At 48.4% G+C, this 17714-nt stretch overlaps 1 protein-coding gene across 3 annotated transcripts in view; it reads left to right on the top strand.

The window, feature by feature from the left end:
• MATN2 (matrilin 2) overlaps window positions 1–17714 on the top strand; it is a 127927-nt gene that overhangs the window by 25515 nt on the left and 84698 nt on the right. For all 3 annotated transcript variants that reach the window (XM_036086505.2, XM_036086504.2, XM_036086503.2), the window contains exon 3: window positions 14063–14632. In XM_036086505.2, coding sequence (XP_035942398.2) covers window positions 14063–14632 — 570 coding nt within the window. The remainder of the gene's footprint in view (window positions 1–14062; window positions 14633–17714) is intronic.

Here is a 17714-nt window from a genome sequence, read left to right as displayed (position 1 = left end):
TTTTTTTAAACAGTTTATGTTATGAGAGTAGTATGTGCTTATTTTTGCCCTTGTTGTCTGTTGGATTCTCAGAGGTTCTCTCCTGCAAGAGTAGATTTAATCCTGTTTCTCTATAATTTTAGAAATATAAATATCCAGTCATTTTGCTTCAAGTCTTTTTTTCCAGGACTAACCTTTGAGAGATGAAAGAGAGTTCTAAGAACTCTTCAAGTCACAGTCTGATGCTGGTTTCTTGTGTCACAGACGCCCAGATATGTACTTATTCGTTCATCCTTTCATTCATTCATCTCACAAAGAGTTGAGTCACCTAGCAGTGGGGGTCTTGGGAACACAGCAGGGAACAAAATAGGCAAAAATCCCTGACCTCATGGATCATGTATTCCAATAGAAGAGACAGATAATAAAAAATAAATAAGTAAAATATATATGAGAGAAGTTGGTAAATGCCACAGAGAAAAATAAAGCCAGAAAGAGGGATAGGAGTGCTGGGAGTGGGGGTGAGGAATTTTAGATTGTGATGGGGGTTAGGGGAGGCCTCACTGAGAGGGGGGCGCTTTCCACAGGCACCCGAAGGCGGGTGAGGGGATAAGTCACTGGATCCAGAATGTTCCAGGCTGAGGGAACAGTGCTAAAAGCATGCCTGAAGTGTTTAGAATTGCAATGCCAGTGTAGTGTGGCTTAGAGAAGTAACATGCGGGCCTTTGGGGGCCGTGTGTAGGACTTGGGCTTTTCTCTGAGAAAGATGGGAACCATGGGAGGGTTTTAAACAAAGGAGTGGGTGATTTCACTTGTGTTTAAAGAATCACTGTGGCTGCTGGACTGAGAACAGTTTGTAGAAGGGCAAAGGTAAATGCCAGTTGGGAAGCTAATGCCATCATTGCGGTGAGGGATGTTGGTGGAGGTGAGCGTCTCTGGAGTGTATGAAGGACTAAGAATTATTTTATTTTGTGGCAAGTCTCCCCAAACCTTCTTGAACAGTTCCAGTTACCGGGAATTTATAGATATAGCCAGCAGAGTTCCCTACAGTTACAACTAGGGAACATTAATGTAATATAAAGTCATGCAGCTTGCACCCTTGTCTAGTTGTGGTGTGTAAGTTTGTTGTTTCCCGTAGAATAATCATGAAGAGTATGAGTTCTAGACTCAGATTCCTGCATTCAAATCCTGGCTCTACCACTTTCTAACAATGTGACCTTGGGCAAATTACTCAAAACTCTCTGTGCCTTGGTTTTCCCAGCTGTTAAATGGGACAACGGGTTGTTGTGAAAAATAAGGAGTTAATACACGTTCAACATTTAGCATTTTATTGATATATAACCATTGCTCAATAAATATTAGCTATCATTATAGATATGGATATAACCATTTATAAAGGTCAGGAACAGTTCTATTTAACTTATTTAACACCATGGTGTAAACTAGACCCAACTAGAACTGGAAAGGAACCGACGTGTCATTTAGTTCAACCCTAGAGATCAAAGTGACATAGCCAAAAAAGAAGAAGGTCATGTGGCTAATGTCACCTAGCTAACGGCAGAGCAGGGACCAGACCATGAATCTCTGGACTCCCAGTCCAGTGATTTCTGTGCTATGCCATGTTGCTTCCATATAGCCTTCCACATAATACCAGTGGGAATAATAATAATCATAATAACAACAATAAGTGATTTTTTTTGACTCTTACTTTGTGCCAGGCACCATTCTAAGTACTTTACACACATTAACTTACTTAATCCTCATGACAACCCTATGAGTCATTGTCCCCATCTGGTAGAAGAGGAAACTGAAGTTAGACGGAGCAGGTAACTTGCCCAGGATGGGAAGTGTGTGTTGGATGAGGGAGCGGGGGTGGCCTGAGAGTCAGGAGGCTGCCTTACCATTTTACCGCATGATCTATATTCTCCATTTGTGGAATAGGGAAATTTAATCCAGTCTTTAAGGTCCCTTTTCAGTTTTTTTAAAGATTTATTTATTTTACAGAGAGAAAGAGCATGCACGAAAGTGGGGGAGGGGCAGAGAGAGAGAGCATTTTCAAGCAGACTCTCTGCTAAGCACGGAGCCCGACGTGGGGGCTCAGTCTCACAACCCATGAGATCATGACTTGAGCTGAAACCGAGAGTTAGACACTTACCCGAATGAACCACCCAGGTGCCCCCCTTTTTAGTTTTAAAATATGCGTATCCTAAGTACTTTGTGATTATCAGGTCTGTAACAAGTACCATTTTAGTTCATTAAACATGCTGTCTTATTAACTGATCTTCATTTTAACGATCAGCTGCAAGAAAGACTATTTGTAGAACAGCCTAGAAACCAAAGTCACCAAGGCTGTGAGGGATGCTTGAAATGTTATTCCTGGCTTCCATGGCAACCCTAACATAGGGCGTTAAGCTTAATGCAGTTGAGTACACTAGCTGGAGCTGAGTGTTCCCCCAAGCGCTGTGAGTGATGAGGAAACAAATAGCTGGCTCAATAGTTTTCCTTTTGTGTAATACACTGTCTCAGTGTATTTTAGGGAGTGGAGGCCTAGGCCAAGTTAAATAAGGATGGAGGAAATGAAGCATCGTATCAAAGTGGAGAGAGGACAGTTTCCAAAGGAGTTGGAGAATGAGAACAGTCTGGGTGCCTGGGGGAGTCACTGTGGAGAGAAGGATGGAGAGGCATGCAGAGGTTTCGGGGGAGGGGAAGAGAGTTGGCCCTACTTCCACAAAGCTTGGAGCGACTAGACCGTCAGGTGAGCTCTGTGAAGAGGACTGAGCATGCTCAGTTGTGTTTTTTTGTTCCAGTGTGTTTTGAGCGCTCAGTTGGAATCCACGGCGGATGAGTGAGTGGCAAGAAGGCAGACATGTTGAGGAGTTGAGGGCACCACCCGCACCAGTGCGGGAAACAAAGCTCTCTAGGCATTTTAAGCAGAAAGGGATTTCATACTGGGAACGAGGTACTTACATAACTGTTGGAAAGGTCGGAGAAGTGGGATTCAGAGCCATCACACAAGAACTCATTGCTGGGATCAGGATGCTACTGCCACCACAACGGCATCTATGAAGCTGGTGAGCAGATACTAGAACACCAGGCCTGTCTCTCTACAGCCCTACTTGCCGGCAGAAGCAGCCTTCGCTTTGCTTCCTCCTTTGTGAGTATATTTAATTGGTGGTACCTAACTGCTACCCAAAACCCTAGCGGCAAGGGCGTCTGGGAAGTATGGTTCTTGTCTTTTTCGTTTCTGCAGTACTGGAAGCCTCCTGAGAGAGGTGAGAGTCAATGCCGAGTGCCAACTGACATTCAATCAATAGTTATTTCATTTGAAATCTGAATTAACCAGGCTGAGAGCTAGAGGTGGAGAAGTTGGGACACCTAAGAGAGATGAGTTTGGAGGGCCCAGCTGCTGACCTCAGCTCCCTGCTCCACCACTGAAAGTCCTTTGAGTAGACTCGCTCCAGGGTTAGATAACAAAGGGGCAGAAACTCAACTCCTAAAGATGAAGGAATTGTCTTAAAATTCTCTCTGGTGCCTTCTCTATTACTTTATACATGGAAGACATTAATTTATATCTGAGACCAGACTGGGTTCTTGAACGGAAGGGAAAGCAAGGGGTGCGGGCCTGGAGAGACTGGTTCTGGGTTGGGTCAGGGATGAAGAAGAGTGAAGTCTGGGCTGACTCAGGAGCCCTTAGGATATACCCTAAAGGAGGATGATAGCACATGTAAGACCCTTCAGTGGATCCCCACTGGCTCCTTAATGAAGTCCAAACTTCTTCTTCTTCTTTTTTTTTTTTTTTTTGTAAGTAAGCTCTACACCCAATGTGGGACTTGAACTCACAGCCCCAAGATCAAGAGTCGTATGCTCTACCAACTGAGCCAGCCAGGCGGCCCATGAAGTCCAACTTCTTAATAGGAGGCACATGCAGCCCTCCCTCCATGGCCCTGTCATCCCCATCGTGTCCTTTGAGATCCTGCCAAACCACACCCCATGCAGTCACCTGTGCCCACGTGTGCCCTACTCTGTTCCAGCCTCCACGACTTTGCTCACACTGACCCTTTGCCTAAAGGACCCAGCCCAACTTTGCCTGGCCAACACCTGCTCATCTGATAATCAGAGAATAATATTATAAAATAACATAGTACCCATCAGCTTCTCCAGCAATCTCCCTGTCCACCATCTTGGGATCAGTGTCCTCCTCCAGGCTCTCGTTGCTTATGTTTTTCATGAATCTTATGAATCTGTCTCCTTTCAAAGGTTGTCAGGTCCTCCCAGGCTGAGGTTGGTTCTTGTACTGTATCCCCAGCACCTGGCACAAAGAAGGGGGTTCTTGGCATAACTCAGCCAAACCAAAATGATGAAACAGGTGACTCTAAAGAGCAACTTTGTCTTTGCTGGTACAGGGCTGTGGAAACCTTCTGCCCCTTGCCTCCATGCGTGCCCACCCCCTCCCCTTCCAGGGACAGGTGTGCCAGACTCTGCCTCAGAGCCTCCTTTTCCTGGCTGGTATCTCGACCTGACCCTGCATCGCTCTTCACAGGTCTCTCTGCTTGGCTCCTGACTTCCATTAGCTGAACTACCAGAAAGCAGAGGAGGCAATTGCTCAATTTATTAAGTTAACCAGTTGCTTCTTTCAAGCTGCCTACGCTGTTTTCCACTTTGCAGAGAGAAGAAATCACCTGTTCCCCAGTACTTTCTCCACTATCTCGTACTGGGGGGAGGGCAGGTTTTGTTTGAGTGTGTGTGTGAGTGTCTGTGTGTGTGCGTAGTTTACGATTTTAAGATATGAAGCATTTCTCAATTTGAGAAAGGAAGAAAGACAGTGAGAGGGGTTTTGATGGAGAATACCAAACTTACTCTGAACCTATTCAGTCAGCTCAATGAGTTTTAAAACCATTGATTATTTCAGGGCTTCTTTATACTTCTCTTTATCAATTGGGAGAATGCCTGTTTGTATGACAAACTCTGAGAGAAGTTGTGAGGGGGCATTTTTTTTTTTTTTTTTTAGTGAAACTTTAGCAAACTGCTATACCTTGCAAGGAAATTCAGTTCATTGGAAATTGTTTTCTCCAGGGCTGAACTGGGGCAGCTTTCTCTTTGGCTCCTTTGCAAAGAAAATTGCCCAGGGTTCTGGAAACCCTGGTTGCTGAGCCTCGTATGATGTCTTTTCTTTCAGCTCATGTAACAGTTACTAAAGGAGGCTGGTGTGATGTGGCATGGTTTTTCTTTTTTTCTTTTCCATTTTGTTGGCTCCTTGGTGCACACTCCCCGAGGGCCTTACCGAGCTGTGCTCCTAAAGGAATTTATGACAGTCAGCAGGGACGCCTGAAATTTGAGCTGGTGTCAATCCAGAATCCCTCCTTGCTACCCAAAAGATGCAAGCTCATTCACCAAACCTTCTTTAAAAAAGAACAACAAAAAAATCTCCTTGTGACATTGGAGAATATATTTTTGCATGAAAGCTTCCCAGGGTGTGTTTCCAGAGCCAGAGAGCATCCATCTCCCCCAGCCACATTCATCTCTGTCTGCTCTGCAAATGTTCTCCGTGATAGTAGCCTGGAAAAGTGTCCGCAGAGCAAACCTGACAGTACTGAAATTTCAGCTGCAGCCCGTGGACTTTGGTTCTGCTTTGTGGGTGTTGGAAAGAACTAAATAGAATAAGGGTTGACATTCTGACCCTATCTCATGCGTTCTTAAGAGAAGCACGTGGTACATGGTGTCTTGAGTGGTATCCACTGCTTTTGGCACAGCTCAGTGGGACAAGCAGGCCTATGGTAAAGAACACACAGAAGGGAAAAGAAAACTAGAGGGGCTCCAAAGCCCCTATTTCCTTTCCCCTAGCAGTCTTCTACCTTCTTTCTTCCCCAACCAGGCATTCAAAGCAGGGTGAATGGGGGCAGAGGGGGAAGTCCACGGAAATCCCCTCCATCTGGATGTACCTGTTACTATTCTCCTCAGGAGTTGGCCAAGAGGTAGAGCATGTATTTGTTCTATATTTTTGCTGTTCGTGTCTCCTCGTTCAGAATTAGTCTCTGGCGACTATTCTTTATGGTCGAGGGTTAGGCTGTTCTGGCTAAGCGTATGTTATGACCAGGATTACCAACTAATGATTCACCTTCCCCTGCCTCATTCTGCAAGCTTCTGTATGCTTGTCTCACCGAAACCCCGGACGGTAGCCCTCTGAGGCCAGGGACTGCATCTTCTCCCTGTCAGCATCCCCACAGCTCCAGACGGTATGAGGGGACCCCTTCCTAAGACTGTATTTTGCCCGTAGTGCCTTCAGTTCACTACCTTCTGGGTACCAGCCCTGAGTGAGGCATGGGTGACACGAAGATGGATAAAGTGCAGCTGTGACCTCGGAGGTTTGTCCTACTGTTTTGTGGGTTTGCAGGCTGGTAAGTATGGTGTTTGCGGGATGACATCATTGCACGCTGTCATTAATAGTGCTTACTGTCCGCCTTGCCTGGTGATGCAGAAGGCACTTTTGGACACAGAAGGGCGCAGCAGGTGAATCCGGGGGGCTAAGGCATGGTGCTGCTTCCCAGGGGCTGGCCCAGGGCAGAGAGTGAAGAGGACATGTACACGAGGGGGATGTGTCTTGAGTTGACCTTTAACTCCTGGGGCTTGTCCAGTCCCTGCTGCCAGTCCTCCTGAGATTTTGTCCAGGGAAAAATGTGTTAACTGGCAATGAGGAGGGTCACTGGGTAAGGCTCTTCTCTGGGACATTTTCTTGTTCAAAGGAGACTCTTTACATTAGGTCACCTACTGGGAAGCAGGGGCCACAAGGACAGGTACTAGTGTCAGACTGGCGCGGGTCTTAAATCTGCATTCCACCACCACTCATTTGTCCCATACCAGTGGTCTGGTTATTCAAACTCCAAGCCTCAGAATTGGGGGTAACAATGGTGCCTCCCTTATTTATTTTCTGAACCTAATTGAAAGGCAGGACATATCTGACATGAACATGATCTGACATTGGCAGAGAATGTGGATCAGAACACGTGAGAAAACCCAGGATGTATGGTCGCCATATTTATAAGGTCTCTCCTGGTCTTAGGAAGGGGTCCCCTGATACCGTCTTCTCCTCTGGACTCTTGGATCTGTGGCCAGGGTCTCCCTGGCTCACATGCCCCTTGGGATAGAGTTCTCAGATGCGTTGTGTCCAAGAATCACCTGAAGGAATTACAAGTGCAGATTACTGGGCACAAGCCCCAGAGTTTCAGATTCACTGGGTCAAGGGTGCTGCCTGGGGCTTAGCATTTTAAATACACACCCGAGTAGTCTCTGATGTCATCACGACATTGAGGATACTGCTGTGGGTGTTCTATATTATATCTCCACTGACCAGCTCTCCCAGCTCATGGAGGGGGATCTGCACCTTCTCTCTTCCCTGCCTCCCCACCCCTCCCAGTCATAGGTGCACATCAAAGGGATGATGGAGCATCACGCCTGACACTATGTGGGTACCAGGGATTCATAGAAGATGCCACTTGTGGTTGGGTAGCCCCACGCATGAGATGCCGGGAGGAACATGCGCAGATAGAGGTAAATGGGGCAGGTACCAGGAGGCTCAGAGGAAGGCCTGATTTTGGCCAGTGTTGGAGGGCTGGGCATTTAAGAAGGGTTTTCAAAAAACAGGTGACCACAGGGTTGAGTCTTAAGCTGAAGAGGCAGCCCAGAGACGATGTAGGGAACTACAGACCATTTGATATCACTGGGGTATAGGGTAGAGGGCAGGGAGTGCTGGGCTAAAGTGTTCATTAGTTCATTCTCCCATGAACGTTATTGACCTTGCTGTCAGTGAACCTTAGAGTGGTGGCTTTTGAAGAAATTGCTCTGCTGAAACAGCATCCTGAGAACTTACAGCTGCCACATTCAGCTACGGTGACTCTGATCAATGAAGCTCACCAAAATATTCATGAATAGGAAATTTCTGTAAAGAGGGGAAGCGTGAGTTCCATTGGTCAGGAGAGTCTCTCTATTCTCTCAGGTGAGGAAAGCCATTGATGAGATGGTTGGGGCATTAAGATAGGGGCAGGGGATCTAACGGGCCTGATTGCAAAGTGTCAGGTTGGCAAATTGGTTTCACTCCCTAGTGGAGGCACCAGGTGGAGGGAACTCGGTGCTGTGTTAGGAGCTGTGCTGTGGCTGAACTTCGATTCTGAGCCTGGGATTGATTAGGGGATCTCACAGGTGCCAGCACTGGAAGCCTGGGGGACAACGTGCAAAGCTTGGGATCTGCCGTCCTGCCTTGAGATTTTATCACATGACTGGTTGTCAATCCAGATGTTCTTTTCCTATGGCTTATACACTTGGGTTTTTGAGCCTTGTGTGCAGGGCTTGACATTTATACCAATTAGGTTTCATCTTGTTAGCTTTGACTCATTATTCCTGCACTCAGAAATCCTTTCTGCCCCTGACTCTGTTGTTCAGCTTATTAGCCATTGCTCCCCGCATCTCGTATATAATGGTGTATAGAGAATCATAAGTGCCCCAGAATTTGGAAACATGTTTGGAAAATCTTACCAAGTGGGGAATGATTTGCTAATGAGGCCAAGGTATGTTTTAGATGCCATGAAGTAGTCCAGGGTGTTTCCCTAATAGAAGGTAATCAAGTTTTCAGGGTATTCCCCAGTGGTTCTTTAGGAAGATGTGAGTAGAGCATAATGGATTCAAAGAAGGCCAGAGCTCATCAGCAGCACTGCCGCATGTCTGGCAGGAGGTCCTGCAGCGGCTGGTGACCGACTAATAAGGGGACTGGAGAGGGAGGGTTGGACCGTCGTCCTTCCAGCCCAGGCCAAGGAGCACATGCCCCAGTCAGGTGCCCTAAATACAGGGGAGTTTCCGGTTAAGTCACATTGGGGGCAAAAATGAAAAAATAGGCTAACTTGCCTCTGAAATGTCCATGAAATCACCTCTAAGTCCTAACAACTAGTCACACTCTGGAGGCACGTGTCAACAGAGCCACACGAAGCGGCCCTAGGGGCCCCATGTCAGGCCTCTGTGGGCACCTCTGAGGCCACACTGAGCACGACCCTGGGTCGGACTGCGGTGCCCTTCTACTCGGCAGTCTCTTTCTCTCTGGCTGTCCGTCTTTGACCAGCCCATATACTTCAGTTCACAGACGCGAAATGCCTTCAAAGCCCACAAGTTGGGCAAACAAGTGTCCCTTACCGTTGAACCTGAGCCAGGACAATTTTAAGTAACATTCCCACTCCAGCAGGATTCCAGTGTGCAACCCTAGAGTGATTTCCTCTGCTCAGGGTTGCAGACTTGTCACTAATCAGCCTCCTTGTGCCTCTGGGATGCAATCTCCTCGGCTCTCCCTCACACCTGCCCCATCCTGCAGTTTCCCCTGGTGCCTTGCTCCTACTGGCCTCTCAACAAGCACTTGTCGGGGGAATGAGAATGGGAATGACCGACAACCTGGTGTACGGAGCTGCTGCTATTCAGGGAGGCAAGCATCTGTTTTATCATTCTATTACATTTTTAAAAATGCAAATAGGCATGTAGCAGGCAGAAGTACTTGGCAGGAGGCAGGCAAGTTGGAGCCACAGCTTTCAGGCTGGGATTCTAGGGAAGGAAAGAACTGACCCCAGAAAGCAGGTGCGGTCCCGGGGCATCTTGGGTATGCTCAGGATGGCGGGTCTAAAAGGACAAAATCCTTCCTGAGTATTGCTTGGCGGTTAAGAGCACGGGCTACAGAGCCAGACAAGGTGGGGTCAGATCCTGGCTCCCCTACTTCCTAAGTGTGAGACCCTGAGCTAGTTATTTAGCCTTTCTAGGCTCACTGTCCTCAACTGTAAAATGGGAATAGTAACAGTACCTACTCGCTAGGGTGGGTGTAAAGAATAAATAAGCCAACACCTGGAAAGTATTCAGAACAAGTGCTCAACAAAGAGTAGCTATAGATTATTATTATATTCTCTTGAGCTTCACAACATCCCTGGGAGGTATTATTATCACCATTTCACAGAAGAAGAGCCTGAGGGTCAGAGAGGTCAAGGAGAGGCTCAAGACCACATGGGCAAAAAGTGGCAGAGGCTGGACTTACACTGAGGTCATAGGACTATATGTCACTTCACTAAGCATTTCGGAGCCCCTTTTGAGTCTCTGCATGAAATCATTTTACCCTTGTTATAGATATTCACATACTTTCCTTCTCCAAGCATGCTTTGATCTTCCCAGGCAGATGGCACCAAATATTTGCTGTACAATTCCACGGCCATGATTGAATTTACGCAGAGCAAGGAGGCTGATTAGTGACAAGTCTACAACCCTGAGCAGAGGAAATCACTGTAGGGTTGCACACTGGAATCCTGCTGGAGTGGGAATGTTACTTAAAATTGTCCTGGCTCAGGTTCAACAGTAAGAGACACTTGTTTGCCCAACTTGTGGGCTTTGAAGGCAAGCTGACAGAACTGAAGTGCAGTAGACAAGGTCCAGACTGTCACTTTGTGGTTCAAGGGATGACATTTTATGATGTGCCCACAAACCCTCATCCCGTGCTATTGAAAGTCTGTCAGTGAGGGGCCAGAGGAAGATTGTGTGCTCTTCTCCCAGGCTAGGGAGACAGGGATGCTGTTTATCAGAACCAGTTTGTGAAAGGAACACACACAGAGGAGAGTCCATTTTCTGGAAACACCTCTTAGCAGTCCCCATGTGGAAAAGCTGTGGGGCTCTTCCCAAGCATCTGTAGAGCTCATATTGTAAGGCCACCTGTATGGAGAATTTTCCAACGTGCCCACCATGAGATGGTGGAAGAGCCATCAGTATAGTCCCAGGTCTGACCCTAATGAGCCGTCATGTCTCTGAGCCTCAGTTTCCCCTTCTGTAAAGTGAGTGACTTGGACTTTATTTAGATGCCTCCAGCTCTAACAGTTTATTAGTCTATGAGTGTGTGAACCAAAGTTCAAAAGTGGCCGTACATCTAGAATCTGTGACTCTATTAGCAGGAGCCACACCTGCTCCAGAACTTTTTGACTTTGTGGTTTTCATCCACCTGCTTGAACTGACTGCTCTGGTTCAATCCCTTCCACCTGAAACCTTGCCCCACCACCCAGAATTCCATTTAATTCTACAAATGTTGACTCAAGACTGACTCTGTTCCCACCTACATGGTTGGGAAGATGAATGAGACTAGTTTCCCACTTTGGGGAATTCACAGTGAGATGGTGAAGTCCAGACTTGCCAGAACATCTTTTCTCCAGAGATCTCTCTAGTACCTAAACTAGTGGTTCTCAAAGTGCTCTGGACCAGCGCCATTGACTTCACCTGGGAACTTGCTAGAAATGCAGATTTTTCTGGTGCCACCCTAGATCTACAGGGTCAGAAGCTCTGGAAGTGTGGCTCACCGATCTTAGTTTTTAATGCTCCTCCAGGGGATTGGGAGGCACCTTCAGTTTGAGAACCACTGAACTGGTCCTCTCGGGGACAAGCTGCAAGACTGGTTCTGAGCCCTTAAGGGATCTGAGAGGTTGTCTTGAAGAAAACTCTGTTACCTGGGCTTCGAGGCCTCACTTTCCACTCACAGTCACAGGTCCCTTGGAACCTCCAACAACATTTTAAAACTTTGTGGTGTTTTTGTAAATGCCCAGGCATTGTGGAAATGATACACTTGTTTTGATGGGAACTAATCCAGTTTAGCACATCATTCCCCAGGGAACCTCCAGGCTTCCCTTTAAATTGACTGTGATGCTTGATGGGATGTTGAAACCGTGACTAAGACCCACAGCAAGAATCCCAACCCCAGAGGACCTCCTGCTTCCAAACTTCTCCAGAGGAAGAGTTCTTAGGGGGCCAGTGTGCTGTCTCCTCTCCCCCTTCCAAGCAGCCTTTCCTTCATATCTCCCTCTGTCTGAGCCCGGTTTCAGTTCCCCTCAGCAGGCAGAGGTTCCTGGGCCACATTCTCCCTGCCGTAAGCTCACACATCAGTGGTGGGGTGTGGGTGGCTCCTGGAGAGGGGCCAGCCTGGGCCCTGGGACCTGCGGGTCTGTCATCCATGGCTCTGACCAAGGGCTGTATGCTGGACCATAGGCACCTTTGCAAATATTAGAAGAGGCACCCCTTCTAGGTGCTTCTCAGGGTGGGTGCAGCCCTGGGGGCTCAGAGTTGGGCTGGATTTCAGTCACTTGCCTCGTAGGGCAGGTGTCTGTGGGCAACATGGACTACACGGCCAGGAGTAGCAGGCTTCTCCCCCGGAGCCTGGGCCCGGCCGGAGAGAAGTGGGGGGCGGTGTGGGCAGACAAGAGGGTTCCCACACCCGGGGCCCAAGGCCACCCTCTTCCCCCTGAATTCTCACTATCGCCTAATGTGGTGGGTGTTGGTGTGTCTCCATATAGGTTTTTTCCTACATTAGAAGAGATTTTCCAATATTTGGCGCCTCCATTTTCTCATGTATCCAATGGGTATGACACCCTACTTTCCTCTTAAGAGCTTGTTCTGAAAATCAAATGAGACCATAGTGGTGAATGCGCTCTGGAAAAAGGATTTGAAAACACAAATGTCACAAATGTCAGGTTTTATATTGATCTTTCTCCCAGAGTCCTCAAAGGCGGTTTCTGGGGCCTCTGGTTTGAGAAACTCACCTTGAACTCACACAGCCCCACGTTAGATGTAGGTGCAGCACAAGGTTGGTCTCCTGCCAGGATGCTGGCGTTTGGGGGTGCTTCCTTGCCCCCAAATCGGAAGACTTACGAGGCCACAGTGGACGAGGTGTGTGTGCAGGCACTTGGGGCGAGTCAGAACCTGGCAAGCCGGCCTGGACAGGATGACTACATGGGCCTTCCCCACTTTTCATTTTGATGACTGGGTTCACTGTTCCATATTTGGCTTTCTCTCTCTTTCTTGCAGCTGTGGTGATTGGGATTTAGGGAAAGCATTTGGGATCCCTTTTCTAATCCCTATCAAATCTGGATTTAGCTACAGAGTCTGGGAAGGGGAGGAGGGCCTCCCCCCATCCCCCGCCCCTGGCTGAAGGCAGTAGCTCGGAACATGGGAGAAATTCCAATAGGGAGGCCCAGCCTCCACCCTCTGAGGCAGGAGGCCTCTCATCTCATCCCCTATCAGCCTCTTCCCAGAATGTGATGAGTTTCGTCCACAGACTCAAACCCCTTCTAGCCTTCTTGTTTGGGGGCTCTGAAGGAACAAGTATGGTGGGGGTAGGGGAGAGACTTAACGTTTGCCTGTTTCCCATTTTACAGTATCTTTGGTTGAAATGTCTCTTGGTCAGTCCCTTTTCCAGTTCCACTATGCCCCCCCACCCCAGTTGAGGTTGCGTCCCCCTCTCAGACAGATTAGTGCAGCAATCGTCTGCATCACCCTCAATTGACTTATGTCACCTCCCTACAGGCCAGCTAAGGGACATAATATGCTGCTACTGTATTCTGCCCATCGCCTGTGGCATCACGCACACACTTCTCAGGCCCTTCATGGCGGGCTTCAGGTTACCTCCAGCTCCATTCCTATCTGCACCTCCTAGCATTTCCTTTGTCCCTTATTCCACTTCCGCCATATTCCCGCCATCTTAGGCTTCTGCTCATGTGTCTCTCTCCATGTGTTTCCTTCTCTCGATCCAAACACTGCATAAAACTAGTTCATGTCCTGTCCCCCTGACCCCAGCCCAGTAACATCCCTGTTCTCTGAACAACCGGTGTCAGCACCACACTGCTTCACTTGTTGCATTAGTTCAGTTCCCAAGGTAGATCGTAAGCTCCTTGACATTGGTTATTGGCTTGTTGTATAGGCCCTGTAGTATCCAGGCAAGCTTATGTGGCATGCAGTAAATAATCAAATCGTGTTGACCCTGATCAGGTGTCTTCCCCACGTAAAAACTGTATGGATGACTTTCTAGGAACTGAAGTGTTCGTTTATCTTGCAAAAATAGATAGTATCTGTTTGTAGCCAATACTCATGATCACCCGGTCATGCATCTTATACCCTTACAGCTTCCCCGAGTGGGGAAGAAAAACCAGGGAAGATTGGAGTTCCGAGAGGTGATTCCCCAGCCCTGGGATTTCCAGTAACAGCCAGCCTGCACTGGCCCTTGGCGCTCCTCTCATGAGTTTGACCTCTCCTCTTTCCCCAGAGAGCTCCTGTGAGAATAAGCGGGCGGACCTGGTCTTCATCATCGACAGCTCCCGCAGCGTCAACACCCATGACTACGCCAAGGTCAAGGAGTTCATTGTGGACATCTTGCAGTTCTTGGACATTGGCCCTGACGTCACCCGGGTGGGCCTGCTGCAGTATGGCAGCACCGTCAAGAACGAGTTCTCCCTCAAGACCTTCAAAAGGAGGTCTGAAGTGGAGCGCGCCGTCAAGAGGATGAGGCACTTGTCCACGGGCACCATGACGGGGCTGGCCATCCAGTATGCCCTGAACATTGCATTCTCCGAAGCAGAGGGGGCCCGGCCCCTGAGGGAGAATGTGCTGCGGGTCATAATGATCGTGACCGATGGGAGGCCACAGGACTCCGTGGCCGAGGTGGCTGCAAAGGCACGGGAGACCGGCATCCTGATCTTTGCCATCGGTGTGGGCCAGGTGGACCTCAACACACTGAAGGCCATCGGGAGTGAGCCGCATGAGGACCACGTCTTCCTAGTGGCCAACTTCAGCCAGATGGAGTCACTGACATCCGTGTTCCAGAACAAGTTGTGCAGTAAGTCCTGCTCTTCTGTGGCTCTTTCAGGGGGAATCATTAGGATTTCGTCTTTCATCTTCCAGTGTAGATTCTGTGCTACCTCGTGCCAGGTACTGCCCTGGTAAGGGTGTTCGGCAAAGGCCAGGATAGACACAGCGTTCTCTTGGGGTTACACACTGGCCAAGGAGACAGATAGTAAGGATATAATGACACAGGTAAGTAAGTAACTGCCGTTTTAACAGTGGCATGGAGGAAGAATTCAGGGCAGGACCTAACCTTGGCCAGGGTGCTCAGGGAGAATTCCCTGCGGAAAGGACGGTCAAACCCAACCTGCTGAATGAGTATGAGTAGATAGGTGAAGTTTTTCTCCAGCACATTGGACTGCCCTGGCATTCCCTAAGTTAGAGTTCACGAGTTGGAGTAGAGATGGGAACCGGAGGGCAAAAAAAAAAAATACCATAATGTCTCCTTGGATGGGGTCTAATACCAAGCAGTATTGCCCCACAGTGATACGAGTGGTGGAGGTTTTCTCCTCGGAGCGGCCCAGTGCACAGGGAGGACGGAGCTGCGGTCCCCTCCTTCTGCAAGGGGGATGCCTCCCCACGTCCTTGAGCCGCTTCTGCTGCGGGCTCTTCCGCCCTCTCTTGCTTTCCAACCCTACTCTCCACAAGGTTTTGCTCTCCTTCCTTGCTGGACGGCTCTCAGTGACCTGCGCCTGGAGCTCCTGCCTCAGCTTTTCCCTGTGGGCCAACTTGCCCTCCTTCCAGTTGCCTGCTTCTGCCCCTGGCTTCCTGTCCTTTCCTCCTCCAGGAGGGCAGGGGCCCAGGCGGCACACCCAGTCTCCTCACTAGTCCCTGGAAACTGGAAACGTGCCTCCTGGCCTGGTAAACTGTCCAGTCCTGCCTTGCCCACCTCCATTTGTCCCTGTCCCCTCCAACTGCCATGCTTCTTTGATGGGAAAGCAAAAGGAAATGTCTATTTTGAAAGGACTAGTTCCCCAGGAGTATCTGTGGAGAATGAGCTTAAGGACTAGACTCATCTCCAGCTCCTCTGGAGCAGGACCCTGGCCCTCTGGGGGCCCTGAGGACTCTGACCCTGTTCTCAGACTCTGACACAGCCTAAGGACCCCCGTTCCCCTGACCAAAGCCTCAGGGAGGAAAAACTGTGTTTTGCTGTGTCTTAAAAAAAAAAAAATTCCCTGAGAACTAACATCAAAAAGCAGAGACTCCATTGTTTCTTGATTCCCAAATCAAAAGATTTACTTAGAAAAATAAATAAATAAATTTATTTTTTTGGAGAAATTCCAATAGGGAAGCCCAGACCTATATTATTATTATAAATAAATAAATAAATAAATAAATAAAACCAATGCCCTGAAGGCAAAAGAACTTTTTTCTCTGCAGTGTCACTTGGAGAGTTTTCAAAAGTGCCATTAGGCCCAGGCGCCGCAGAAGGGCGGTCCTCTGGCCGAGAGTCACCCGGTTGACTTCAGCCAGTAGAATGCTCTGCAAACATGTTAAGGTTTATGACTTTAAATGACTTCTGCAGAATTTATGTTCCCTTTTCCTGGAAATATTAAAACAGAAACTGGTTCCATAACCGTTTTGATGGGTTTATTCATTTGTCTCGGAAAATGTCAATGGAGGCATTCTTTCAGAAGCGCTCTGGATTGATCGGCAAATGGAAAGACAGGAGGAGGCGGAGGCTGTGGGCTTGTCTGAAGAACCTTCCCTGTGTGCTTTATGGTCAGGCAGCAAAATTAAAAGGCCTTTTCGATCCTCCTCTCCACACTTTGTAGTCATCCCGAAGCTCTAAGAAAATACCAGTATTATGCCATTCGTTGGTTTGTGTGGCCTGAGAGCGGAATCCCCCTGCCCGCCCGCCCCGCAGGAGACCAGCTCCGCTCCCACCGCATCGCGGGTGTCTGCAGACCCGCCAACCCTCTTAGAGGGTTGAGGAGGCCCCGGGGCCTCTTTATCAACCGTGCAGTAAAGAATGCAATAACTAGTATTTGTAAAGCACTCGCCTTCTGTTCTTGTGTTGGATCCTCACGAAAATCTGGGGGAGGCAACACAACAGCATCCCTGCCTCTTTGCACCTTCATAAACTGCTCAAGTGAATTCCCCGAGAACAAACAGCCAGGCGTCGGTGGGTTCTGCTTCCAAAGTTCTGGCTCACTTCACTCCTCCGCACGTCGGGGGTTCTAAATTCCTCTTTTAAGGTAAACCATTTTCTGATGCCCTCCCCCACCCAGCCACGCTAGGTAAATCAGCTTTGAGGTTGGCATTCGTCTCAGAATTTGACCGGGAGCCTTTGTAGGATTGGCGGGGGGTGTGGGGTGGCGGGAAGGAGACTCAAAGCTCAGCGTCGCCCCCTGCCGGCTGTACGGTGCTTTGCAAATCTGTAAAATGGGGATTTTACCTCCAGACTCCATGTGTGAACGGGCGTTATCAACTGTAGAGCTCTATTCAGTGTGCACCGTGTTGTGTGTGATTGCAGTCAGCTACACGGAGGACCAGCAGGCGAGGCAGATGGCCTCAGTTTTGATCTGCACTCCAATTATCAGACACCAGCAATGAGCGTCTTCCAAGTTCCAGGCATCTGTGAGGTTTTGGAAGTTTCATTTGTTCCTTAAACATCAGTTGAACTACACTCTGAGAATAACAGCTAATTTTGTCCTGGGCTAGGCACTTTCCATTTTTCCTTTCATTTAATACTTGTAACAGGCTTATGAGGCAGGTGCTGTTATTATTCCCATTTTACAGAAGTGGAAACTGAGGCTTAGAAAGGATAAGCAACTTCAAATAACAGGGTTGGAGATTCAGATTGCAGGCTCTCTGGCCCAAGCTCTTACCCTCCAGGTGCCAGGCCCGAGGGTTTCAGGCTGGTGGGAAGATGCTCTCATCACAGAGAAATGGGATGGCAGCTATCCAAAATGTGCACTTTGGAAAGTCACCTGGCACTGAGGGACCTCTGATCAGAGAACACCTGGGTCTCTCTAGGGGCTCCAGGAGGGCTTTAGAAAGGAGATGATAATAATAATCATTACCATTTACCATATCAATATATAATATATATTATAATAATAATATTATGATAT

Source organism: Halichoerus grypus, chromosome 5 (genome assembly GCF_964656455.1).
Source record: "Halichoerus grypus chromosome 5, mHalGry1.hap1.1, whole genome shotgun sequence".
NCBI lineage: Eukaryota > Metazoa > Chordata > Mammalia > Carnivora > Phocidae > Halichoerus > Halichoerus grypus.
The sequence above is the reverse complement of the archived record's forward strand: the minus strand, read 5'-3'. Positions and strand labels throughout refer to the sequence as shown.